Source organism: Chironomus tepperi, unplaced genomic scaffold (genome assembly GCF_022539635.2).
Source record: "Chironomus tepperi strain 1889 unplaced genomic scaffold, CSIRO-AGI_Ctep_v1 contig_196, whole genome shotgun sequence".
NCBI classification, from domain to species: domain Eukaryota; kingdom Metazoa; phylum Arthropoda; class Insecta; order Diptera; family Chironomidae; genus Chironomus; species Chironomus tepperi.
In genome coordinates, this window is record NW_027226318.1 from 2,218,917 (window position 1) to 2,245,711 (window position 26,795).

Consider the following 26,795-nt stretch of genomic DNA (forward strand, 5'->3'; position numbering starts at 1 on the left):
GCTGATCCAGAAATTGATACTTTATGCAAACTGTTAGCTCAATCCTTAAATTACTCAATAGTTTCCATAAAATTTACTCGGAATTGGAGATTTATTCCATATTTTATAGTTTACGTACTCGAGTTACTCAAAATTCCACACAATACTCGATGACTAAAACATCGATGGATTTTGAATATCAGGATTTCTGGATCATGTCCCATGAAGTGTCAAAGAATTGGATAACAAGCTTCACGAGTCTCCACATTGCTTCAAGATTCGTAAGTTTCATACGACCCAATCAATGCTACAAAACAAGACGAAATCCCAGCATTTCTCTCAAAATTCAAGCTAAAGCAGCGATGCTTAATTTTTTTATTTTGTTGTTTTGTCTCTTCGACTCACTCTCTATCGTTTGTACATGCAAGGTCTGCTCATGACAATGATAATAGTTGGTTTCATTTTATATCGCTTAATTTAATTTCAATAAATTATGAGATTATTTTTTTCGTGTGTCATCACCGACCATATAGTGTGATAGCAAAGAACCAAACTTCTTCTTGCTTGTGGATGTGCTGAACTTTTTTTGATAATTAATTTTTTTATGTTGTTCATTATTTCGAGTACATTAATTATTAATAAATTTTCGAGTGTGATGAAGATGTTAATGGATATTTTATATTGTCATTGATTTTTTGTTGGAAGCGTTCGATGCAGAGATCGATGTCATGTCTGATTTAGTATGGAAAAGTAACGAGTCCGGATCATCTGGCAGAAACTATGGATTCCATGGACTTTGTGGATTTTGTGGAATCCATGGAAAAATTTATGGAAATCATGGAATTTATGGATTTTTTGATGGAATCAATGGAATCCATGGAAATTATGGATTAATTCGTGGAATCCATGGATTCTATAGATTTTTCCATGGAATCCATAGAATCTATGGATTAATTTATGGAATTTGTTGATCCTATGGAATTTGTGGAATCCATTGAATCTATGGAATCCATGGATTGCGGAATATATTGAAATAATCATTGAAAAAACTGTAAAATAGAATCTTTAATCATATTTACCATTTTCTAATGATTTTCACTAATAGGATTTACAGAATTACTTTAAAATTTCTGCAAAATTCAGCATTTACGTTATCAAAAATGGAAAAATTACTACATATCTATTCTATTGTTAATCAAATTTTTTGGACTGTTTGTATAAGGAAAAATTATAGTGAGCATTTTAAAATTTTATGCGCCCATCAGTTATTTCGGACTTATTTGTAAAAGGAAAAATTACAGTAAAATATTTAAAAAAGCATGAAAAATTAAGAATTTTTAAAAATTAGTTGCATGTATTCCATACTCCATGGATTCCATAGATTCAATGGATTCCACAAATTCCATAGGATCAACAAATTCCATAAATTAATCCATAGATTCTATGGATTCCATGGAAAAATCTATAGAATCCATGGATTCTACGAATTAATCCATAATTTCCATGGATTCCATTGATTCCATCAAAAAATCCATAAATTCCATGATTTCCATAAATTTTTCCATGGATTCCACAAAATCCACAAAATCCATGGAATCCATAGTTTCTGCCAGATGATCCACTCCCAAAAGTAACATAAAATTCAAGCAGACCTCTGATTCTGGGGAATTGGGAAAGTCTCAGTCTGACTCCAAAGTCATGTACATTCCTTCCAATGATATGCCCTGCTACCACTAAATGCGCCGATGGCGACTGAAATCTGTGCCAGGAAATGTTAAGGATAGATTAAAAGCCTATTTAAATTACCCTGTCTTAAGGTTTGCAGCCCCATAACAGGAATAGGAATGGCAATGGTTCCATTCAATCATCTCCGAACTCAACTTGCATAAAGAAATCAACAAAACGTGTCGAGCTCTGATTCGATGTCTTCATTTTGATTGAAGATTTACTTCCAATAGTCTGATGTTTATTAGTTAAGCTGATAAATAAGACTTGATGATTTATGGATTAAACTAGATTTAAAATTATTCTGAGACAGATTTGACATTTTGTTGATTTTTAATTAAATTAAATTCAAATTCAAGAATGTTATTATGGTGAAATTCGCAGATAAAATGCGTAAATCTTAAGGTCCACCAAAGACAAAGAGACTCAACGATCTGCTTATGGTGAAATAGTCAAATTGTCATTTTTGGAATAGCCAATTTAAGGCTGATATACATATGAGGAATGATTCATAAGTTTCTATCTAAAAGTTAGCAATGTGGCTTTATTCTGTGAATGATTTGGGTCTTAATCCTGGTCTCAATTCATCTCTGTATATGGAAACCCTTCTGATTGTTAACCTTACTTTAATACCACTGATCTGAATATTCCAACAAGCCTCTATCCCCTGTAGCTCACAAAACTCTCTAATTTGTCATTGTAACACTGAATAAGGAAGAAAGGAAGATGAATTTTTAGCCATTGTCTTAATTATACTCCAATAAAGTAATAAAACGGCTGTTTCAAGCTTAATAATAGGGTGAATGCTATGAAGGTTATCATTGAGAATCGAAAAGCTATTAATTATTATCTTTTAATCCGCATTAATGTAACATTCATCTTTTCATTACTAAGATCTTAATGAATAGATGCTGCGATAGTACCGCAAATTGTATTCATAGGGTTTGCAGAAGTGACTGAATTTGTTTTAAGCTTATTATGGTCTTCTAAATTGTATGGAAGGTTTAACAATACTAATTTATTGTGTTATGATGACTGTCTGTAATACCATATCAGGTGCAATGCGGCATATTCAATTTTTGTGTTTATAAAATATGAAATTTGATTGTTTTTAGGCTGTTTAATTCATTAACGAAGAGTTATTGTTTGTTTGAATATTGGATCTGATATTGTATCAATGGAATTACTTAGGATGTGGATTACTGTGGCTGTAAACAGTTTGTTGCTAGCGATTCTCTTGTTTCAACTGATATTTAGTATGCTGAATTGGATCCACTTAAATGGCATTTAAATCACAGATACAGCAATTTATCAATGTTCCTAGTTCCCACGGTACCTGATTCTACATTCTAACCAAAATTAATCATCATTAACCAAATTTGGCCTCAAATCCACTAACAAACTATATCAATTACACCTCAAATCAGTCATTTGACAATTTTATGTCCAATAAATTTGAATAAACTTGATGAAAAAGGAAATACATCTGGTTTGTGGCTACTGTGACATTTTCAAACGTCAATTGGTCTTCAACGTCTTTTCAAGTTTGTTTCCCTTATCTGTATCTCTTTGCTGAATTTTTTCCTTGATGCCGCCTCGCTAATTCCAAAATAGATCAGTTTTATGTCCAAAAACTCAAATGTGTTGATAATGATCTTTAATACTGTTATTCTTTGAAATTGAATAGCTTTAAAGAAATATCCAATAAATCTGCTAACTTTTATGACATCAAATTTCCTGCTGCTTTACGTGCTGTTGAACATGAAAAACATTGAAATTTTTCAGTACTCGACTATTTTGGCATACAGCTTTCTCATCCAATGAGCATTGAAATAAATGAATTTATCATTGTGAACATATCCATTAGTTCTTGTCGCTTTTGACAAATTTATGAACAGATACATATGAAATCATAAAATGACTTTGAGGATACCAATTCAAATTTCATGGATGGCATTGATGCGAACTTGCAATCCTCGATTTTTGATTATTGTAATCTCTTGGTAATTATCATTGCGAATGTTGATAAGACACGCATTGGTTCGCAAATAAAAATTTAGAGGCAAGTAAGAAATCTTGAGGTTTAGAGCGCATTTTTTTTTTAAATTATTGGATGTTTTGGTATTTTGTTGTAAGCTTTCGGGTAGCTTCTTATCATGAAGGCAAGTAAAATGCGGTAATTGCCCGAATAATGCAGGTTGTGCGCTAGGGTATCGATACGTCGTCATATTGACGGTAAGATTTATCATTTTTGTGGCTGTTTTGAAGTTTTACAAAATTCTCTGTAAATGCCGTGCTTCACTGGTCAAAGGTGGTCCACTCCTGGTCTATAGACATCCAGTCTGCTTTTTACACACCCATATGCTCAACAGTACAAATAAACATGCGAAAAAACAGCTAAAAATTCACAAAAATCTACAAAAACATCAAATCATCAAAACAAGACAAACAGCTCTACTTCCAATCAAGCTACTGAAATAAAACAACCAAAAAAAAAATTATCTTGATAGTCAAAAATATTCATCAATGTGATTATTAATTAAGAGCGTAAACGACTTCCATAATGTGATTCCATATTCATCATCCAATAAATTGTTGATCATTCATCAGCTGTCGTGACGAAAAACTAGTTTTATATGCGTAGACTATGCTAAATATTTGCATTTGATGTTAAGTTGATACAGAATGTTTGTTTGGAAAAAATAGACGTAAATTTGCATATGAAACAGAAACAGAAGAAATAGGTATTTGTCTATATTTAAATTGATCCAATAAATTGAATAGCTGAAGAGGCTTTTTTTATAGCTTAAGAGTGTGATGTGTGTAGACTGAAAGATGGACTTGAAATTAATTTTTATTGACTCTTTTTTTACAACTCCTCAAATATTTATTAATCTTCACGATGCTCATGTCTTTCTTTACCTTCACACAATGTGAAATGATTGCCGCAATATTCAGCGACAATTGAGCATTAATGCATGAATCAAAAAGCGACAATGCTCTATAATTTATCTCTTCCCTTTTATGATAATGTCACATTGGGATTATGCTCAGCAGACGCTAAATGAAGACAAAAAGAAAGTGATAATGGGAGGTGTGACTGAGTAATCATCCCACCGGTGGCATGTCTATGATTGTAAAATTAATAGTCGCATTTAAACTTTAAAGGGAAGTTCCTTTCGAAAAGAAAGTGAGAATGCAAATTCTATTGGAAGAAGAAAATGCAGACATGATGATTAGTTTTATGGCTTTTAATAGCTGCTGTTTAATTTGAAGATTCTATGAGAGCGTTTGGGTTGTCTAGCTTTAGACGATTGACTCACATTGAACTGCTGTCTAAAAGGTAGTCTAGCAGATGATGTGTTGGCCCGCTTGACGTGACTGTCAATAATTGCTCAAATTTCAAATAATGATGTAGTTTTAAAGAGTTTGGTAAATCAAGAGTACGTGCAAGATTGCAGGCATACAGACAATAAGTGATGGACTGCAGCCTTCAACGAACTTTAAGGTACAATCGAAAACTGCAAAATCACAGCATAATGTGACAAACTTTAGTTTTCGAGGTAATAGAGAAATGCTATCAACTATCCCTAAGCCTGTCAACCCTCAAGTCTTGCCGACAACGCGTCAACCCTTCAACACTTTGGTGACTACTTTGTGCAACTCAGGCTTACTCATAATGTCTCAATATAATGAACCCAAATTTGAATTATTACAAAATCACATAGTCCAAACATTATCCCACCTCACTAATTGACTATTAACTAATCCTAAAATCACGCGAGATCATGTTTCAATGATTTATGCTAAACTCTTCCAGAAAATTAAAATTCAACACGATCTTATTTTGTCGACGAAAAGCAAAACAAAGAAGAGAGATGAAGAAGATCCAAAAACATCTTGTGGCTTATAAAAAATGACCGAATATTTTGTCCATTCATTGACTATTATTGTTGTTTATTATGGGCATTTAGAGCAGATCTAGTTTTTTTTAGCATTTTATGGCTAATTCATGCTTAATATTTTATAGATGTTATGATTTTAGGAACTAAAAAATAATGCGCATTCCTTCTGATCAGAATTAGGTCAACTGGAATTTCTGGACTTACTAATTGAATTCTCTCTGAGAATCTTAATCTTTAGCACCTTATGTCCAATAATTCATCTCTTCGTCCGTTAATTAATCGGTTTTTAATCACCTTCATGATTATTTTGCATACCTAAACAAGCCGAAGCTGAGCTTCGCGAGTATCTTTATTTCATTTCGGTCTATCTCTTTCAATATCTTAAAACAAGAAATACGGAAGGACCTTGATCTTTAATGAAAAAAAAAGAGCTTTTGCTTACATTTTTCATCGTCTCATCAGATGTGTGTTAGGTGGATCTAGAGCATATAAAAACGAAAGATTATCGGTATTGCTTCATTAGTTTCGATATACAGTCAGTTGTGGTGATATCTAAGGAATAGAAAAAAAAATATGAGACAATTTGTCGTTGTTTGTGTTTTAGCATTGTGCGCTGTAAGTTGAAATTTTATGTGAAATGGATGTAACAGTTCTAAAGTTGCAGGAATTTGATTGAGAAAGTGTAAATCGATGGATCCAATTATTTACTTTAGCTTCATAGCTTTTAATTGGATGAAATAATCAAAAGTGTTGAATTTTAGATTCAGTTCCTAAATTTAGATTCAGTGACAACAAAAAGTTGAAATTTACCCAAAACTCAGCAAATAACTCAAATTCACCTCGAATTTGAGCCAAGCAAACATGAATTGGAATTGTAAATGTCTCTATTCAAATTTGCTCAAAATCAATGATCAATGACAGTTAATTTGGTCACTGGCAAACAATAGATTTCGAATGTTTTGTGAAATGAACTGATTTAATAATAGAATTGAATAAGCAGATGAGTTGGATGTGAATTGCTTGCTATCTCAAATTTACCTTTTATATTAAGACTTGTAGATCCATGAGAGGCTCAGCCTTATGAGTCAACATAGATCTATAACTACCTCATAAACTCTAAAAAATCTCCAATTTCATCAAAAATCATTTGAATTTTCAGGGTGCCTTTGCTGACATTGGACTTGACCTCCAACACTCCAATGGATACAATTATGAACGTAAGTTACAAAAATCTTTGAAAAAATTATAAAATTCATCAATATATTTTCATTATACAGCCCCAGAAAACCCAATGTACTTGCCACCAAAGGAAATCGTTGAAGTTGTTGACAGTGCTGAATGCCCACCACCACCGTAAGTTGATTAAAATAATCTTAAGACTAAACTAGATTCTAATGATTTTTCCTTAATCCAGACCAGCACCTGAGTGCCCAGCACCAGTAGCATGTCCAGCACCGTAAGTATTTTAGTTTTTTCAGGAATCAAGAATTGGATTGACATTATTTTGATGCATTTTCTAGACCACCTCCAGTAAAATGCCCACCACCACCGTAAGTTAGACAATTTTTATGCCTTATGCAGTTACTAACTTGATTATTTTCATTCAGACCACCACCAAAGTGCCCACCACCACCAGCTTGCCCAGCACCGTAAGTTATTACCTCTTAAATCATGAAAATCAGGTCAATTAACCGATTCTTATTTAATATTTTACAGACCACCACCTCCACCATGCCCACCACCCCCGTAAGTCCAAATTACCTCAAAATCATTTAACTTTAACTGATCAAACTTTTATTTGTTGCATTACAGAACATGCCCAGCACCACCACCCCCACCTCCTCCACCAAAATGCCCAGAACAACCAGATAACAGCTACTTGCCACCACCATCAGAATACCTTCCACCAGGCAGAAAATTCAAGAAATTGTTCTAAGCTGAATCAGCTATGCAAAACAATGCAAGAAGCTCTATGAGTGTTGCTTGTTGTACAGATTATTGTTGAGATCTTACAAATTTTATAATTTATTACTCGAAAAGATGCACAAATAAATTAGTTTTTTAAAATTTTAAATACTTTTGGTACTTTTTAATGGAAGTTAGAGTTCGACAGTCAATGGAACTAGAAGAATCTGATTCTTAATTGGCAGCTGCATTAACATGCTAACAAGCTTGGCTAATCGACTTCAAATCTAAGAATATTCTGCAAATATCTGCATATGCTTAAGTCAGAACCTGTTAAAGTCTTCCTTTCTTCTTACTTTTTCACTTTATTGCCAAACGGAATGATTTGTAAAACGAGATTCCAAATTATCAATAATCCACAAGCTATTAACATTGTTGCTCTCTTGTTTCCTCTTCGCTGAATATAAATTGATCCTCAGAAATGCTATCAAAAACTTGCAATCCATTAATTATTATGTCTGCGAATTTATAATCAATTTTTTCATGAATTCGAATTAAATTTTATCTGAGCAACTTTTGAGAATTCGATAAATATGTCCATAATGAATAGAGGATCCCGATCTGTACAAATTAGTCGCCACATGACGTAAAAGAGTCAATTTCCATGTAAACTGCCATAATAATTGCAACTTGGATTCCATATGGGCCTCCTACTGACGGCCATAAAAAACATGTGCTGATCGGGAATGACTGATCAAATTGAGTGATTAACGAAGTCATGAATGCTTTTATTGGATATACATATTAAATTAGATTGACTGCAAAAAGCTTCCTGACTTTTTGAAGGAGAAATTGGACTTTTTCCTGATTGCCTTAAGTCGGTAGCTAATAAATAATTAGGAATACATGGTGATCATCGAAATTGGATATCTTCTTTTATTTTCTAGCATCTAAACAGCTTTAAATTAATTAAATTCTTTCATTTTAAAATTAGCCATTCCAAGAGACACAAGAGTATCATGTTGCAGACATTGGAATTTATGGTATTAATGCAATAATTTGAGTGATGCACGAGTGGAATTCCCGGACCACAACCATCCTATGTCACTCGAATCTAAATGCACATCCTTAAAATCGCCTCCACAGCTTGACCTTGAAAGGCTTCGGTGCAAGTGAAATTCCATCGATTCCCATCAAATCCGGTAGCTCACCAACACACTTAATATCAAAAGAATGAACAATTGATGCAAAAAATAAGAAGAGACTTGATTTTGCAACATTCTCGCCCAGACAACGACGTTTCCCCATAGCTGTAGAAAAAATAAAATAAATTAAATCAAGAATGAAGGAACAGATAAAAAACTTACCAAACGGAATGAAATAATCCGGATAGATTAAATCACCATCATCATTTAAGAATCTTTCTGGCATAAATTCAGTTGGCTTCTTCCAATTTTTATCATCCATATTGAGACTATATAGATTGCATAAAATTGTTGCATCCTTTGGAATTAAAAAGCCATTAAGATGAGCATTTTTAACAGCACGATGTGCTATGCCAAGTGGTGCTATATTTGCACATCTTTGAACTTCACTTATGACTGCATCTGTGTATTTTAATTTTGGTCGATCACTTAATTTTGGTAATTTATTGGCACCGACAATTGACATGATTTCAACTTGAACTCGTCGCATGACTTTTGGATGATGCAACATGTAAAGGATTGCAAATCCAAGTGAATTTGCTGTTGTTTCAGATCCAGCTTGGAAAAAGTCGATGCAGATTCCAAAAAGCTGTTCCTCACTGAAAAAGCTGTCCTGATCTTGGACTTTTGACATTTCTTTTAAGTAGGCTTCGATGAAACATTTCGGTTCCAATGCAGGATCGTAAGTCTCTTTGATGAAATGAATTTCTTCTGCTAAAAAGCTCCAAATTGGTCTCATTGTGTCAACAAGTTCTTTATATCCACTTTGTTCTGGTATTATATGACGTATGGCTGGAAACAGATTTAAAATTCCACCAGACATGTCGAGAACTTGAAAATTTTTATGTACAGCTGCGACTAAGTCAATCAACTTTTGATCATCAAGTTCAAATCGTTCACCTTTCAGCAACACCCACATAAGATTAAGGACAGAAATGTCAAACGTGCTGTGCATTGGAAATTCATCAGTAGTTTCTGATATTTTCATCAATTCACTAATTAGTTCCTCAGCTTCATGCTCGATATGCTTTACCATTCCAAACTTCCCAACGCCTAAATGCTTCAATGTTGTAGCTGAAAACCTTCTTTGATTCTCCCAGAAATGTCCATCCGTAAACACGACACCAAGTCTCTTTTCAAAGGTTCTAATTCTGAAGAAAAATCCATCCGGTCGACCATTCAGCTCATCTCTTGAGTAAACCTCCTTAATTGCTTCTTTACTAGACACTATGACTACATACTTATGGAAAAATTTAAGACCGACTACTGGTCCGTAGAGTTTTGATAGATTATGCCACAATAAGTGATGGAACTTGAGGGTTTTTATGTGTTTTAGGATATTTATGTTTCCAACAATTGGAAGAAATTTTGGACCTGAAAATGGAAGAGAAAAACTTTAGAATTTATAACCGTAATTTGAAATTTAAAAAGCCTACTGAAAATTAACTGAAGTTCAAAATTTAAAAATTTAAGTTCAAAATTTTTTGGACAAAAATCAACAAAGAATCGATAAATTTGTGAAATAACCAAATAAATAATATAAAACAGCATATCCTGGATGAAGGTATTTAAAAAGATGTACTAATACAGCATAATATATTAATCTTCAGAATAATAGATGCTAAGTATACTTTCTGGCTACAATTTTTACTTTTCTTATCAATTTTTGATTTTAGATTTGATTTTTAAATTTAGGTGAATGACCTGCCGGTTTTTCAGTCTTAGGACTAATCTGCTGCGTAACAATTCACAGTTCATAGCTTAATCTATTAAAATTTGCTCAATGAAGCAAAAACTTTGAATTGAAATTTATTAGAAATTTAAAAATTCTCAAACCTGGAGGAAAGTCCATTGGTCTTTTTGTCAGTAACCAATAGCACGCCATAAGAAACACCATAATTATGACTGAACTTATAAACATTTTATAATACTCAATACTTTCTCGACAACCGATCAGAACAACTTTCAGTGACTGAATGAAGTTCCAAAAGATGTTTAAAATTACTTAAAGTATAGAAATCTAAAAGAGTCACAAGTTCATAGAATTTTTAAGATTCTATTATCTGATTTGTATTATCGTGTTAAATTTTACATTTTTGTGTCATCTTCTTTGGTCCGATCTTTACCTATGTTACGTCATAAGCTGATTTCTATTGTTATGATTGAAAGTAAAAACAGAATGTATTAACATTGAAAATGTAGAACGATGGCTATTTTTAGAATCTGACAAAACTCACGTAGACAGTTCTGTGATTTGAGAGAAACGCTTTATGCATGATGATAATGTTTATAGATTTGTTTAAAGAAATTTGCTGATAAGCTAACAGTAATATTTCTGAGCGACAAATTATGACGATGGCATTCAGAGCGACACTCATGAAGAAGGAACTGCCACGGAGTTTTATATGCACCGCTAAAATTCTTTTAATGTTGCCAAATATAGTTCGTTTATTTAGTAGCCTTATGGCCGATAAGCTGAGACTTCTTCAATTGTGCCATTCGAGATGTAGTCATCTATGACATGTTTACGACGTCACATGGTCGTCATATGACGTAATACTTTCATGATCTCCATCTTGTTGCGTCGCTCGGGATTCATTGTGTATCGAATGAGCATCTACGTAATTTTTCATTAACAATTCAAAAAATCATCAGAATTTCTCATACTTCAAGCTACAATAAATTGTTCAGCATATCACAATAACCAATTCTTTTAAATAATCTCCATACGACTCTGATTAATCCAATAACTTATGCTCCAAAAAATACTATTTTTTTAAAATATTCAAAAGCTCTCCAAAAAAAATAAATTAATCTGCTGACCTATTTATGTCCGATACCAAAATAAATTTAATTTTTTGGAGCGCAATGTTTATTTAATCACTATAAAAATAAAAACATTTGATGCGGAGCTTAAACATTTTCGCTCAAAAAAAAAAAACAAAAAAACTTTTCTATGGAAATTCTTTCATTAAGCAGCATTATAAATTGCTTTATTTTTTCCCATGCTGCAGCTCAAGAAGCAATTTCCCGTAATTGCATTGCATAAAGAAAAATTTCCTTTCAAATCCAAAAACCATCAACCATAGAATTGATTGATCGACGTTTTAATGAACCTGACGATAGTGCTTCATAATTTCCAAAAATAAAAAGCAGCCAAAAATTGTTGTTGCCTTAAAAAAATGAAAATTTTCACTCTTGAAAATAATTGAATTCATTAAAATGATTCAATGATAATCGATGATGTAATTATAGCTATTATCATAGCAATTTATTAATGTTGGTTTGATTTAATTACCTTTCATGATATTGAAAATTAATTAATATTTATATACATTGCATATCAAATGAATAATCCGAGTAGATTTATGATGAATTCGGTTAAATGATAGGTCATGTTGTTTTGACATTCTTAGTGTCAATGATGTTGATGTTGATGGATTTAATTGATAGATGCTACTAGGGGTTAGATTAGTGTTTCAATTGAAACATTAGATTTTTATGGATATTCTATATGATCAGTATATGCGACTGTAAATTTAGGGACAGTAATTGAAAATTTGAAATGGAGGTGACTAGAGTCAAATTGCTACTTTATTACTTACTATGCTGGCTAGTTATTAACTAGAACTACGGTCTGCATATTATCCCGAATAGCACAAGTCGGTTAATTGATCCGAAATCCGGCACCAGGCTGGCGTGACTCATGCAGATTTAAACTGAACAAGACATCAAGTTACGGTCAAGACTTCCTTAGATCGAATTTTTGATCGATTATCCATTTTGTACAATTTGGGTATGTCAAGTTCACTTTAGCTGCTCGAACAATTAAGTTCCATATTTAAAACAGCAAGCATGGCAACAACTCAAAAATAAATCACAAAGAATATCCACCAACCAGATTTTGAACAAATTAAATTTAAATAATTGCAAGGCAAAACATAAAAATCTACAAAAACAGATGCAGAACAAGACAGCAAACAAACAAAAAGAAGTAAAGTAACCTCATTAAAGGAAAATATGGCATAAATAATCAAAAGTAAAATAAGGAAGCGACCGTCACAACAATGGTATGCTGCTTTACCGTCATTTTGTACACCCTTTAAATAATTTTACGCATGAAGACATTCAAGTAAATCCAACTCATGCAGAAAGAGGAAAGGTTTTTGTCAGCATTGCTTGAAAACGAATGGAGACATTAAAAGTTTGTCCAAAAGGACATGGGCTGTAAAAACAAAGCCAACAGATAAGCGCTGAGCAGAGCATTTTTTGATTTATATTGTTCGACCTTCTGGTGAGTGGAAGCAGAAGTGTTGCTGTATTTAAAAAAAGGCAGTAAAAAAAGTTTCTTCTATAATTTTTCTTAAATAAGACATAAAAAATAAAGAGAAAGGAACAAAAACAAATGCAGGACATTTTTTCTGTTCTGTTCTTTATGACTAAACACAAACTAGTGCGAATACAGTCACACATGATTCTTGTCCTTTATCCGTTTATACTTCATTCATTTTTTAAAAGGTCCGATTTTTCTCTTTTTATTGCTTCTCATTCATTTATTGCTTGTGCCGTCCTCATTTTTTGGTACGGCCAGAAGTTTTTCATCAAATTGGAATGTTCTTGAATTTTTTAAGTAAGCATTGAGAAGTTCTTGAACTGTTATTTCGTCTGGGAATCTTAAACTTTTCTTTTGTGTTTACCTTACCACTTCTACTTACTGTCTGTCAAAGATTGTCAAATAAATGTAATGGAATTTTCTGATTTCCTTTGATTTAGAAGTATATCCATGTGCTTTTAGGTAGCCGCAACTACATGTGGCATTGACAGACTTGAAAATTTACAAATATTTGGAATTTTTAGTCCACAAAACTTGATTCTGCTTACCATAATGTGTCAAGTGAACACAAAAATCCAATGATTAGTCAGGTTGGCTACCTTCAAGTTTGCATTCTAATTCCAAAAACTTTTACTTCCATCATCATCAATTTTACCACTTCCTCTTCCTTCTTTTCTGTTCATTAATTAAATTTCCTTGATTTTAAGTTTTTTAATGGACTGATTTTTTTTGGTCTTCATTGTTCCATGTGTGCTAGCTAGATGACTAAAAGTTTGCAGCATATAATGGCAGTTGCTTAACCACAAAATTACAGATCGATTGGCACATGGCTAATATCATTGACTTTTCCTTTCTTCCCCACAAATTTTCCTTCTCAAGTCACTTCCTCTTGACTTTTTATGGTAAAGTTACACAGCATAATGTGCTTAATATTAAGAATGTTGTTGCTTCTACAACTTTCTCTGCTTAATATGTGAATTGGCTTCTCCGTCCATGTATATAATATTGCGAATGTGTACATGAGTACGTGTGTCTTTACATCCACAAACTAATGACTGAAGAAGGACATCAGCAAAAGTTTAATAAGCTCATGTTCATGTTCATGTGTGCTGAAGAAAAAAAGTTTCAACTTTTCATGATAAAATTGTTTGGAAGAGATTGTGCAGGAACATGAAACATTGTCAATAAATGAAATGACATTCAAAACTTGTTCTTTTTATCCTTTGACCTGCCGCAGGAAAATTCAATTTTCTCAGTTTTGTTTTTCTTTAATTTTCTTTTTTGTGATTTTTCAATTTTTTTCCTTCCATATTTCCTCAATTTTTTGAGAATATTTGATAAAGTTCACGACATACAATGACTCACTGGAAGTAATTTTGAGAATCAACAAATGTGAACTTTGCATCTGCAAAAGTTTTATTTTAATGAAATTGAAGTTTTATTTTAATGATTAATACCCGATGACGACGATGATGATGAATTTGTTTCGTAATTTATTAAATATTTGTTATACACAAATTACTTTTCTATTTACTTTCCATATACAGTTCCTCCAAATATTTTTTGGATATTAAAAGCACTCCATCATTTGAAGGTAATCAAAATGATATTATTCAATGCCATCATATGCTGTACAAATGTGAACTCTTTCGTCAATATTTAATCCTAGTTCTGTGTTTTTACTAATTATATGAATATGTAAGCATTGATTAATGCTTTTAATTAGACGTAGAAATAGAATTAATGAAGAAAGTTGTTCATATGTATTATGATTGAGTAAGAGGATTAAATAAGATTTGAGTACAAAATGATATAATTTCAACTTTTTCATACATTGGATCTTATCCAGAGCAGTTCAATGCAGTCGTTTGAGTACTGATTCATCGCCTTGTGGACACTAACATGGCAATATGAATTATGATCAATTTCGATGTAAGATTCAGCATTGCAGTTGAAGTAATGACAGTAATATGTTTGTATCATGTCACTGACATGCCGCTGTGGCTTTAACTGACAGTCAGGCTTACAATATAAGCTCAAAAATTAAAAATGTCAAGGAAAACTTTTTCTAAAACTTCAAAAACCAAAAAATGGACTTCCATGCAGCAATATAAATGTCATTTGGGCAAGTGAATAGTAAAGTCGAAACTTCATTCCTATCATGACAGTTTTTTTACAATCCTACAGAACTTTTTCAACTTTTAAGCCACAAAGAGTTGGAAAAAAGTTTTAAATTAAATTCCAAAAGTCATGAAATTCAATGACAGCAGGAACATTAAATAGTTAAAAGATAGTTGAGATGAAGAATTGAAAGGCAGGCTAAGATATTTAAGAGATTGTCGAAATTGAAAGGCATAAGTTCTCACCAAATTCATTTTTGCATCCACAATTATTTACCTTTTGCTTTCTTAACTTTCCATAGAAGCTCCACAACTAACAAAACACACAGACGAGACTTGTTTTTGAATTTTTAATGATATTCAAAAGAAGAAGTGCTTCAACATTTTGAGACTGAGCTATATAGTTCCACTATACATCCGATGAGCATTTCTTGTGGACAGCTTTAATTAGATTGGCTGCTTATGAAGATTGTCAGTTTGTCTTTTTTTAAAGGAAGTTGTTTCTTGTCTACAAGATATATAGATGTGTTCATATAAAAATTCGGTCGTTTTTAACGGTCAAAAATTTGAATTTTTTGTAAACACTAACACTACGAAAGAAAATTGCAAAAATTTATGAAAATTTGATTTGCAAAATTTTCTACTTTTAGATGAGTTTAGTTAGTACAGAAGCATTGTAAATGCTTTATTATATGCTAATCTAACTGACTAAAGCTCAAAAATAATGTATCTTTTTATATTAGTTTTAAAATTTTTGAATGAAATTTTACAATATTTTTCAAATGTTATTGTTTACATTAGTATACGAAATTCCGTATGGTCGAGTATGGTCGAGTATACTTTGTATGTACACATCTATATATCTTGCTTGTCTATCTAAGTTAGTGGTGGGCGACATTAACTTCATTTGTTTCATGGCATTTGGTGGCTACGATTCTCAGTGGATTAATAGGAACTAATAATCATCATTATTTGACGGTACAAAGGTTGCCCACCGCTGATCTAAGTACATATCAACAGCAAGGTCTATCAACAGCTTCCTTCCATGACTAATCCATAAGATTTTCCATTGTACATCACAACGAGGATGCAGACTAGGGCAAGTAGCTAGTATTTCAATAAATTGGCACATCTGACTGACTATTGAGATTTGAACCAGTTTAATCAACATTTTAGAGCAGAATTCAGTCTATATGGTCCATATGGTCTATAATGTTATTATTGTCTATATGTCTACATCCAAAACCTTAACAAAGCAACTCCACATCCCCCAAAAAACTTCATCATTTTTTAAACTTGTCTGATGTATGTTCACAACAATAGTTTAATAGCTGAAAGTTAGGTGACTGCAACATAGATTAAGTTGTTCAATTTGATGTCAGAATGAGGAAGCTGTATAGACACTACAGGAATGAGGAAAAAAAAAATTTTTTTGTGGTAATACTGTCGTATTTTTTGCTTCAGCTTTTAGTCGAAATAAATATTGCATAAAGATAAAGTGTGATGGGATTTTTTCTTCAAAGAGTTTAAAGGATTTCTGTAGTATTTTACAGAAAGTGCACAGGAATGAGATGTAGATGCAGTTTAACGGAAAGCTTTTAAAGGATTTTTTAAAACTAAAGAGAAATTTTTTTCTACTCCATTGGATAGATGCTTTATTCTGTCCTTATTTACAGCTCTGAATTTTCTGTGCTGTTGCTTATTTACGCTTCATTTGAATTTTGTTTAAATAATAAATTAAAATTTCCTGCAAAGCTGTTTTAAATTGCATTTTATTTGAGGATTAGGGAAGGGGGTATGGGATGGATTGGATGTAAATGTTGTAAATTTTAAAGATAAAGACAAATTTGTGCATTTTTGGATTGAAAAATGTAATAAAAGGGTAGTTGCAGACATGAAGGGTTTGTGATTGTCTACATGGCGTCCATCTTGTTAAAACAGACACTAAGACCATCAATTCTACCAAAACAAAAGCAGCAGAAACTATTATGCACTCTATAGAGCTTCAATCCGGTTGGTTAGAAACAACACACATTTGTTACACAATACACATTTGTCTTTAGATGTAATCCGCAAGGGAAACGGCATTTAAGTGCTCCAAAAATTTCTTGGCGCCAAACAGTGATGAAGGAATGTCAGCTTAACGTGCGGATAGAAAATTTGTACAAAATAGGTTGCAGAGCCCATAACAGAGTCAAATTTAGAGGATTTTGTTGTAAAGTAAGCTCCTTATAAGAACAAAGATATAGTAAATATGTAAGTAAGAGCTTCAATCAGAAGCCACACATTCAAAAATTACCCATGCAACAGCTAAACGGACAATAATCTACTAAACAATGCAATCGTGATATGATATTGCAATGGGCCTTGAGCAAGTACGATCATTGTCTGTTAGGGATGGAATTAGAACCAAGCAACCTCCACTTGGCTGCCATATGAGCAACATTTTAAAATACCCCAACGGTGTCAAATTCCACACCAAAAATCAAAAATTCCAAAAATAATTATTATTCAGGTCAATAATATGATATTCCAAATACCATTTCCAACCATTCCTATAAAAATAGAATCTTTTTAAAAATTCATTTCTAATAAAATTTAATAAATTTAAATTCCGAGAACATTTTTTTGATATTCTCACATATAATGTGAATGAGGATAAGTTTCCGGGTTGTGCAAATGAAATAAGGAAAAATATAAAATGGAATGCTGTCTTCCTATTGATATTGCCGTATCATTTCCTCATACATATGTGTTCATACATACATGTACATAAATAATTTAAAAGCAAAGAGTGTAGATAAACACGAGAAAAGAAAGCAACAAAAAAAAGCAGCACAAATGTCATTTAAACATAATAAAACAAACGACTATTGATATACAAAGCAAACATCATCAATGGTACATTGAAAGAAATGACAACATCATGAAATGAGCAACAAGAAAGACGGAAATAATTGAAGTTTCTTGTTTTATTTGTCTCATAATGATGAAAGCCCATAGGGTTGTAGCTTCGTAATTAAGCAGTTTTTTTGTCATATTTACAGAGCGAGAAAATGAAAAAGTTCACAGGCAAATGTCACTGTACATAATTCTAAAATCTCTCTCTCTTTCTCGTTTTGTGATGTAAAATGGAAATTCATTCTGAGCTTGGGGATGCAGAAAAGCTAACAAATTAGACAGTCAAAGAGATGAGAAGTGACTGTCCGAACTGTTGTTTTTATGAATATGCAGGTCGCTAAGAAGTGAGTGGCATTGACTTTAGCATTTTAGATTGAGCAACTAGGAAAGTTTGAGAGTTTGGGGAGGCTGTAGTGTGACTATTGAAGCTGATCAAGTATCGACTTGAGTAGTGTTGTCTAAACTGTGTGTCATTCACACTGATGCGTCGCTACATTGGAATTGAATTTGAAAATGTTGATCGAAGCTTACCAACAAGGTGTACCGCGACACAGATTAGTGAGGACAACACTGGAGAAGCTCATCATGTGATTTTCTATGATACGATACACCGCTGACGGCCAAACTATATACTAGGATGTGAACTTTCAAGAATAATTAAGAAGACTATCTTTATAGCCTCACCTGAGAAAGGACAGTCTCCAAATCAGACTGAGGATGGACCTTTACTTAATTACTTACTGCCAGGTTGGGCGCACATGACTCCCATTGCCGCGTATAGAGAAAATCTGTAACTTTTTGGGCTTCATCTCGATATTTTGCCGTTCACAAAGTCTGCCGTCCGAAGATGGACCCTACATGGATCTTATGTATAACCACTGCGCCACGAATCCACCTCGTCTCTCAAAATCATCCTAAAAACTAAGTTATTCTTAATCACAAAATTTACGTCCCACATTTCGTGATGTCTTTTCCAAAAATAATTTATGTCACTCTTTAAATCCACAAGGAAAACATCAGAGACACAAAAAGCACCAAAGAATAAAATCGAGACAAGGATGAATTCTTTTGCTCTCCCCCTTTTTTAAATGCTTCCTTTTTCCACAAGGAAAAGCATCAAGCGAGAGAAAAAAAAACAGCAATGTTGATGATGATGATGACTGAAAAGGGCAAGCATGTGTAAAGTGATGTCCCTTTTCACTGGCACGTTTAAAACGGGAAACGAACAGACACAGAAACAGAAAAAAAATTGAAAGTGGAAAATAACAGAAAAAGGTAGAAAAAAAGCACATCAAAAAACAAACTACCGTAAGGTGTAAAAATGAATCTATCTGTGCTATATATGGGGAAAAAGGAAGTTGGAAAAACTGTTGACTGTCGGGTTTTTTTGTCATCCTGAGTGTGTTTGTATGTTGAAATTGAAATGAGATTTTTTTTCCTCCTTTTCTTGTTTGTTTTACATGTGCAAAATGTCTTTTGATATTTCCGAATGACACAAAAAAAGGAGGAAAATTCAAACGAAAATTTTTGTATTTTCCATTAAAATGACTGTTTTTCCTGTTTTGAAAAAAATAACAATTTTGGAATGGAAAGTGTAAACTCTTTGAGGATTAAATTTAATTTATTTATGGAATATGACATTAATGAGTGTGAGTTTCATGCTCTGTGTTTATTAGATTTGTGTATATGATATGCTGTTTTTGGCTAATTTTCATTAAAGTTCATGCTTTTTATTTGTGTTGGAAACAGGAATTTAAGTTTGTGTACCTATATATAGGTGACCCAGGGGTGGTCAACCTGTATGCCGGGGTTATAATCAAAAATCTTTGATAATCCGTCAACATATATGCTGTGTGCATCTATTTTGGGGTCAAGGAGGTGTGCCGCGAATAATAAAAGGTTGACCATCACTGACTTAGATCCAAAATAAAATGTGCAGATTTTTCACAAATAGTAACGATAACAATCTCTTGGAAGGAAGTACTCGATAGAGACAGTATTGCACTTGATATTAGAAATTGGCAGACAGAAGTGAGCGATAGAGCCAGTTGGAGGCGCTGAAGTAAGGAATTAAGTAGTAATAATCGACAAGGATCTCAGTACCTCCGACGCTTTGATTCATGTCAGCTACTCATCACATCACTAGAACCCTTCCTCATTACTAACTCTCTCAATCACCCTTCCCCACACCCTCACCTCCTTTACTCCAACCAAACTTCAAAAAACAAAACAAACTTCATTAATTTTCTCATTCTTCACAATACCCTCACAATATCAATATCAAATCCATAATTTTCCTCAATTTCTTTTTTTCGTTCATAAACTCTCGCAAAAATAATGATTGCCGCACGTTTCGACGTCAGTCGAATGAAAAACAGGAAGCAAGCAATTTCGTTGCATTGAAAAAAAAATGTTTTAAACACCTTTAAATTGATGCTAATGATGTTGTTGAAAAATATTTAAAAAAAAAAGTTTTTTGTAGGTGAAAGAAGAAAAATAATAAAAATATGTATTGAAAATTTGGGTAATATCGGAAAAGTCCTTGAGGAAATTTTGGTGGAATTTATGGAATTTTTATGAAGGATAGCTGACAATTTTGGCATCAAGGCTTGTTTGCTTGATGAACCTAAGTGTATGAGTTAAGAGCAGACATCAAATTATACTTGGATTCTGAATGGACTTAAGTCCACTAGATTAAAGCAGTCAAAAAGCATCAATGGCATAGTGGCTAGAGTGTCAGCCTAACAATCCTAATAACCCAGGTTCAATCCCATCCCAGAAAAAGTCTAGTTGAATTTGGGTGCTTTTCGCAGTTGTAGTCACGTCAACTCAGATTGTGGAATTCGAGACACACTTAGATATATTTTATTGATATACTCTGAGTCATGCTGTATGCTCTATGCTGATTAGGATATCTATCGTCTTCACAGTTGCAGGTCTATCACAAGAAGTTTTATGGCAAATTTTGAATAATTTGGGAGTTTTCAACGACTGAGCTTTTAATTCCAACAAAAATCACCGCATAGGAACATCCAAAACTCTCCAACACTGATTGAGCATTATGCAAATTGATATCGATGTGAATCACATAAAAAAAACTCTTTCCCGTTCTGTTTATGCAATTTTTCATAAATTAAAGCTCATTGAAAGGTTAAAATGTCAGTCGAAAGGTGAATAAATGATTGAGTGTATAATTTTTATAGCATTTCGATTGCTCGTGCACGAACGATTCATTCTTTTATGGAAATTTTTTTCGGTACTCAAAATTCAAAAGAAATGTTTTCATTAAGAAAAATTTCTATTTTTAAAGGAATAACAGCTTGACATTCCATATTCCAAAAAAGAAATAAAGAAGAGATACTTCAATTAATTCAATAACAATTTCGTTCTCCTTACTTTTTCATGAATATCAAATTAAAAACGTTTCATAAAAATATTTTTTCTCGTACCTCCAAGTCAGGTAGCATCGTTGTGTGGAACATCAGCTATGCATTTTTCAATTTTTGTTATAAAACATTAAATTTTACTTGCACAACTCCATAAAACAATTTCACAAACTAACATTAAAATGATTTCATTTTTTGGGGCACATTACGGGTGGACACTAGTGCTGTTCTAGATGGTAGCTGCATCAAGTTCGACGAAATGAAGTTACTGTACGATTTTTTTCTGTGGTCCAATTCAACGATAAGAGAATTTGATAGAGAATGAAGGATTAAGTGTGCTTTGTTTCATGCTTCTTGTTCATCTTCGATAGCTCAGTGGTTGGAGCATGCGACCTGAAATTGTAAGACGTAGGTTCAAGTCCACACTCAGGCTATGTTTATGCTTTCTCGAAATTAAGGTCTCGATACATTTTTGGGATCGGGATTGAAATTTTCGGTACTTCCCGGGATATCCCGATAGCGAGAAAGCATAGCTATGTTACTTCTTCTAGACTCTAGAAGTAGAAAGCCTCTATGTGGAGCTGTCCATAGAAAGTGCGCTAGATTTCTAACCAGATCCAAGTAGACTAATGATCATTAAGAATAATTCAAGTCTTAACCATGAAAGGAGTACGATAGCCAGCTACAGACAGTAAACAACTGAAGCCTATGCATCACAATCGACACATAGCCATCAAACTAAGAAGTTGTGCTAAGGAACATTGAAGCTTTGAATTATAAAGCAAATCATCCCCGAAAAAAACATCTGCATCAAAACAATTTCAAGCTTCTAATCCTTCTGCATGTATTTTTCATGATAAATTAAATTAAAAAATTCAAAGATGGAAGGGAGAGTTGGAGGAAAAGAGAGAAGGCGAAAGATCATGAAAAATTGCAACATTCTAGGGTTACAGAAAAAAAAATTCAGTAATTTGCATTTCACTTCTCATTTACTCGCTCCTTCTCCTTCCCTCCTCTTATTTTCAACAGAACAGCTACACACATTTATAGGAATTTAGAGAGAAAGAGAATAGAATGTGAGAAAGTGAGATGGAAACATTCCATTATCGTAAATTCAAAAACTTTGTCCAATTTTCAACAATATTTGCATTGTGCATGTAGAATGAGGAGTTGAAATTGTACGCTGAGACGATGACGACGACAACGACGACTACGACGACAATGCAATGAGAATGAAGAAGAACAAAATTAATTCAATTAATTTTCACTCTTTCAAGTGTACTTTCATAGTGAGAAGTGCACTAAAATACGTAACCACATACTCTCGTAGCCACAGAAAAGGGAAGAAGTTTTTGTTGCATCCAATTTTTATTTCATTTCATTTCATGAAACAAATTTTCATTGCTAAAAGCATTTTAAATTAATTAACCAGGATATGATGGATTGAAACGATCTTGGAAGGTGTGCCATTGTGTTAAACGTCCATTTTGTGGATTATTTCTATTTACTGATTCAGCTTCAATGTCCAAATAATTTTGTCCATCCAATGTATATCGTGCCCATCGGGTTGTAATGAGAGAATCTGTGACTGGAGTTGGATCACCGAATGTTGCAAAGTTAGACCACATTCGGACCATTCGTCGTCTTATTGTGATGGCTTGGTTGTTGGGGAGGATTGGCATTGGGAAGTTTGTGACGTCAAATAGATAGAAAATGTCCTAGAGGGAATAACAAGGTTGTAAGTTCCAACATTTATTCTAATAATATATACTTACATCAGCATGCATAGCACCAGGATACTAGTGGAATAAGGAAATAGAATTAAATATTTATTAAAATTTCTTGGGAGGTTCAAATGTGACTGAGTGAGCTGTGGGATTTGGCTGTAGAACTGGAACCAAATTTACATGGCATGGGCTGTATATCATAATGTATCATTCGGGTCTTCTGTTGAAGCAAACTACTTCAAATAGGATTCGAACCCTTGACTTTGCAATTTTCTACAGCTTTACCTCACTAATCAGCAACTGCCTATTAGCAAGCCTAGCCATAATTAACCAAATTCTTTCAAAATATCCCTAATTACAAACAAACTTTCATTCATACTCACATCAGCCAACAAAATTAATCGTTTCATCATATTCAATGAGCCATCGTAGCTAAACTTGTAATAATAGATAGGCTGTGTTTGTCGTCTAACATGATAGCGTACACTTCTGTCAACAAAGAATGAAAATTGATGGTCGGTGCAGTATGTTGTCCAATTATAGCGAATTTCATTGTGTGGATGTTGTCCACCCATATATGAATTGCGGAATGTTGTTGCGACTTCATTGACCTGAGCTGATTGCGTTACGGGATTTAAGTTGTATGATTGTGGGACATAGAAGTGAGGATTGTTGGCAAATTGATCCCATACGGTATTGTCTAGTATGGCTTCACGTATCATGAATAAGCTTTCATCCTAAATTGTTGGATATTTGATTTGGGATGGACGGATAAATAACATGATTTAGTGAACAATTTGGCATTGAATATTCATGACTTACACTGGTGTATCCAATAATCATTGGAACAGTCATAACTTGTCCTCTTGTCATTATATTCACTGGTGTATCAACAAGGAATCTCTCTTCAGGTGAATTTACAGGTTCGACAGCTGGAACCCATGCAAATGCTTGGAATCCTCGAGGAACAGGCATGTCCATCAATCCTGTCTGTGCATCCATAATTGTGTGCCATGACAATGTTCTAAACTGATTCATTAAATCTTGGTTACTTGACCAAGTAAGACCTAATCTTCGTCCCAAAGCAGCATATTGTCCAGCTGGATCAGTCTGGAATCCCCATGGAACATTTGCTGTACCTGATTGCATGATGGCTCGATGGAACAGCTGTTGATGTTTATTTTCAATCAAAATAATTTATCATAAAGTTATCAAAAATCAAAGACTTACACCTGCTCCCATTTGTGTGAGTAAAAGATAGTGAACCTAAAAATAAGTCAGAAATTCCGTCAGGTGATAAGAAGGATTATGATAAAAAGTCTGACTTACACTGACTGAACCTGCACTTTCTCCAAATACGGTGATAGAATTAGGATTTCCACCGAAATGCTGGATGTTGTTTCTGACCCCTGTGAATGGTATTTGAGGCTACACAAAGAAATTTAGAAGGATTGCCAAAACTTACATCTTAATGCTTCAATCATATCTTTCATAGCCCAATTTCCTTGAGCTGCTGCGTCACCAGATGCCAAGAAACCCATAATTCCAAGTCTATAGTTCATTGATACGACGATGACTCCTCCCTAAGACAAAGAAAATCACCAAAATATCAATAAACTCATTGTTACAAGCTTATTCTGAATTTATCAAGTCAGACTTAAATGCAATTAAACTAATTCACTTACATCATTCACAAGAAAATCCGGTCCATAAATTTGACTGCTACCATCGCCCAATGTAAAAGCACCGCCATGAATCTTCACAATTTAGATGATAATTTTTACCAACAGAAGGCAATCATATTTACAATCTACTTACCCAAACCTTTAGGGATTGATATTTGGCATTAAAAATATTAAATTTACACTCGTATTTCATCTTCTTACCATAACAGGTCGATTACCAGTTGTAGACGGTGTAAAAACATTCAAGTATAAACAATCCTCATTGGAATTTGGCATTGGCATACCTGCGATTGGTCGATGTGGACATGATGGTCCGTAATTTGATGCGTCTAAAACGCCGCCCCATCCACGATGCGGTACGGGATTGCGAAATCTCAATTGTCCAACAGGTGGTTCTGGGAAGTGTTATAAAAATTATTATTGTGGATTATTGTCTAGAGATGATGTTCATTACCAGCATAAGGAATGCCTCGGAAAGCCCAAAAAGCTGGTTGTAGAATACCAGTTGACACTCGAATTCCTGATAGTTGACCTTGAGGGATTGTTACTGTCAATCGATCCTATTCAGGATTTATAGAAGTTAAGTTAGTAGTAAATAGCTATGGCACCTTATATGCATCCTTACCTGTGCAAAGACTGCAACAGCACAACTTAAAAGCAGCACGAACTTCAACATTTTGTAGCTGCAGAATGAAAAGCATTGAAGTGTACGGCATTCAATTTATACTCACATGATAAAGGAGCTTATCTTTATCAGAACTTCATGTGGGGTTATGATAAGGAACTTGATAATAGATTCTTATCAGATAAGGTTGATTTGTACTTTATGAGTACTTTAAGGATTAATAATTTTAAATTAAATTGAAGCTCAAAACTCCAACAATACAGTTGTGTCTCTACATATAGTCAGTCTACCTTCCAAAAATTCCCAAATTTAATAAAAATCAGAAACAATAAAAGGATATCCATATTAAAGTAATCAAAATTTAAATAATTCCATTCAGTCCAAAAAACATGCATCTCATTCCAGCACCTGAAATCCATGCAAATTATCAAAACATATTCCATACCATTTCATGACTTGCAATTAATGCTCAGATTGAGGTGAGGTTTGTTTAATGATTCCTTTTTCTGTTATTTCAACAACAAAAATGCTACAGGTGGATGGAATAGCAAAAAGCTTATGCTCAGTCATTCATGCCATTTCTGTCTGAGCTGTAAAAAAAAAATTCATTTTACTTTAAAATAAACAGAATGTGAGTGAGATGGAGGAAATTACTGAGGAATAACAATGATTGTACAAAAATGTGTTTAACCTTCTTTAAAAAAATATTGCAGGTGATGGTGATTTTTTTCGGGGTTGAAGGCTGGCAGGAAAGTTTATTTTGATTACAAAAATTACTGCTGTGTCATTGTGTCACTTAAATTAAAATTGGAGATGTAAAAACTATTTTGGATTTGTGGGCTTTGACCCGGAAAGGGCAAATGAATTATGGACGCCACTACCCGATCGGCGCAAGTTGTTCATGGCTGTCAAGTGGCTGCCATGAGGTGACCAAGTGGCTGTCAGATTGAGCTCGAGCGGCTAATTGCTATAAAAATTGGCACTTGAGTGTCATGTGGCCACCATCTGACTTCCACGTGGCCACCATCTGGCTGTCATGTAAAGCATGTGCTGATCGGGCTTGATAGCAATTTTTCATTAAATTCAAACAAATTCATTATTTGAAAATGAAATTAAATGAATTTTTAAAGCATATCCAACACAGCAATCACATATCGATCTATTTTCGCCTAAAAACCATTAATTTTTCTCATCATTTGCAATTCCCAATTTCCCATAATATCCAAACTAATTTTCAAACTATTGATTGCTCAATTTGAGGCTTCGTTTGATTGCAAATTCGCAATGAAAAAAGTTTTT

At 33.4% G+C, this 26,795-nt stretch overlaps 3 protein-coding genes across 3 annotated transcripts; 1 reads left to right on the plus strand and 2 right to left on the minus strand.

Moving 5' to 3' along the window:
- The first annotated feature begins 6,073 nt into the window (after positions 1-6,073).
- Positions 6,074-7,683, plus strand: LOC139089785 (uncharacterized). The gene is made up of 8 exons (XM_070639392.1): positions 6,074-6,224; positions 6,769-6,826; positions 6,887-6,962; positions 7,024-7,065; positions 7,130-7,159; positions 7,217-7,258; positions 7,326-7,355; positions 7,422-7,683. Exons 1-8 carry the CDS (start codon positions 6,183-6,185, stop codon positions 7,543-7,545), a joined length of 444 nt encoding a protein of 147 aa, XP_070495493.1. The 5' UTR covers positions 6,074-6,182; the 3' UTR covers positions 7,546-7,683.
- Positions 7,684-8,256: 573 nt separating this feature from the next.
- LOC139089771 (methyl farnesoate epoxidase-like) lies at positions 8,257-10,681 on the minus strand. The gene is made up of 3 exons (XM_070639375.1): positions 10,556-10,681; positions 8,882-10,093; positions 8,257-8,824 (listed from the first exon to the last, which is right to left on the minus strand). The coding sequence occupies exons 1-3, from the start codon at positions 10,638-10,640 to the stop codon at positions 8,643-8,645; spliced, it is 1,479 nt and encodes a 492-aa protein (XP_070495476.1). The 5' UTR covers positions 10,641-10,681; the 3' UTR covers positions 8,257-8,642.
- A 12,127-nt stretch (positions 10,682-22,808) lies between these two features.
- On the minus strand, positions 22,809-25,562 carry LOC139089788 (para-nitrobenzyl esterase-like). The gene is made up of 12 exons (XM_070639394.1): positions 25,497-25,562; positions 25,326-25,431; positions 25,073-25,266; positions 25,005-25,010; positions 24,872-24,943; positions 24,652-24,769; positions 24,516-24,595; positions 24,417-24,452; positions 24,009-24,353; positions 23,570-23,923; positions 23,235-23,258; positions 22,809-23,177 (listed from the first exon to the last, which is right to left on the minus strand). The coding sequence occupies exons 1-12, from the start codon at positions 25,545-25,547 to the stop codon at positions 22,884-22,886; spliced, it is 1,680 nt and encodes a 559-aa protein (XP_070495495.1). The 5' UTR covers positions 25,548-25,562; the 3' UTR covers positions 22,809-22,883.
- Between the last annotated feature and the right edge of the window lie 1,233 nt (positions 25,563-26,795).

Excerpts from the sequence above, each read along its gene's own strand:
- LOC139089785 (XM_070639392.1), top strand. The coding sequence starts at position 6,183 with ATGAGACAATTTGTCGTTGTTTGTGTTTTAGCATTGTGCGCT. Across the intron at positions 6,827-6,886 it reads CAATGGATACAATTATGAAC|CCCCAGAAAACCCAATGTAC; the intron begins GTAAGTTACAAA and ends TTCATTATACAG. Across the intron at positions 7,356-7,421 it reads CCACCATGCCCACCACCCCC|AACATGCCCAGCACCACCAC; the intron begins GTAAGTCCAAAT and ends GTTGCATTACAG.
- LOC139089771 (XM_070639375.1), bottom strand. The coding sequence starts at position 10,640 with ATGTTTATAAGTTCAGTCATAATTATGGTGTTTCTTATGGCGTGCTAT. Across the intron at positions 10,094-10,555 it reads ACCAATGGACTTTCCTCCAG|GTCCAAAATTTCTTCCAATT; the intron begins GTTTGAGAATTT and ends TTCCATTTTCAG. Across the intron at positions 8,825-8,881 it reads GGATTATTTCATTCCGTTTG|CTATGGGGAAACGTCGTTGT; the intron begins GTAAGTTTTTTA and ends TTTTTTCTACAG.
- LOC139089788 (XM_070639394.1), bottom strand. The coding sequence starts at position 25,547 with ATGTTGAAGTTCGTGCTGCTTTTAAGTTGTGCTGTTGCAGTCTTTGCA. Across the intron at positions 25,432-25,496 it reads CTGTTGCAGTCTTTGCACAG|GATCGATTGACAGTAACAAT; the intron begins GTAAGGATGCAT and ends AATCCTGAATAG. Across the intron at positions 25,267-25,325 it reads CCGAGGCATTCCTTATGCTG|AACCACCTGTTGGACAATTG; the intron begins GTAATGAACATC and ends AACACTTCCCAG.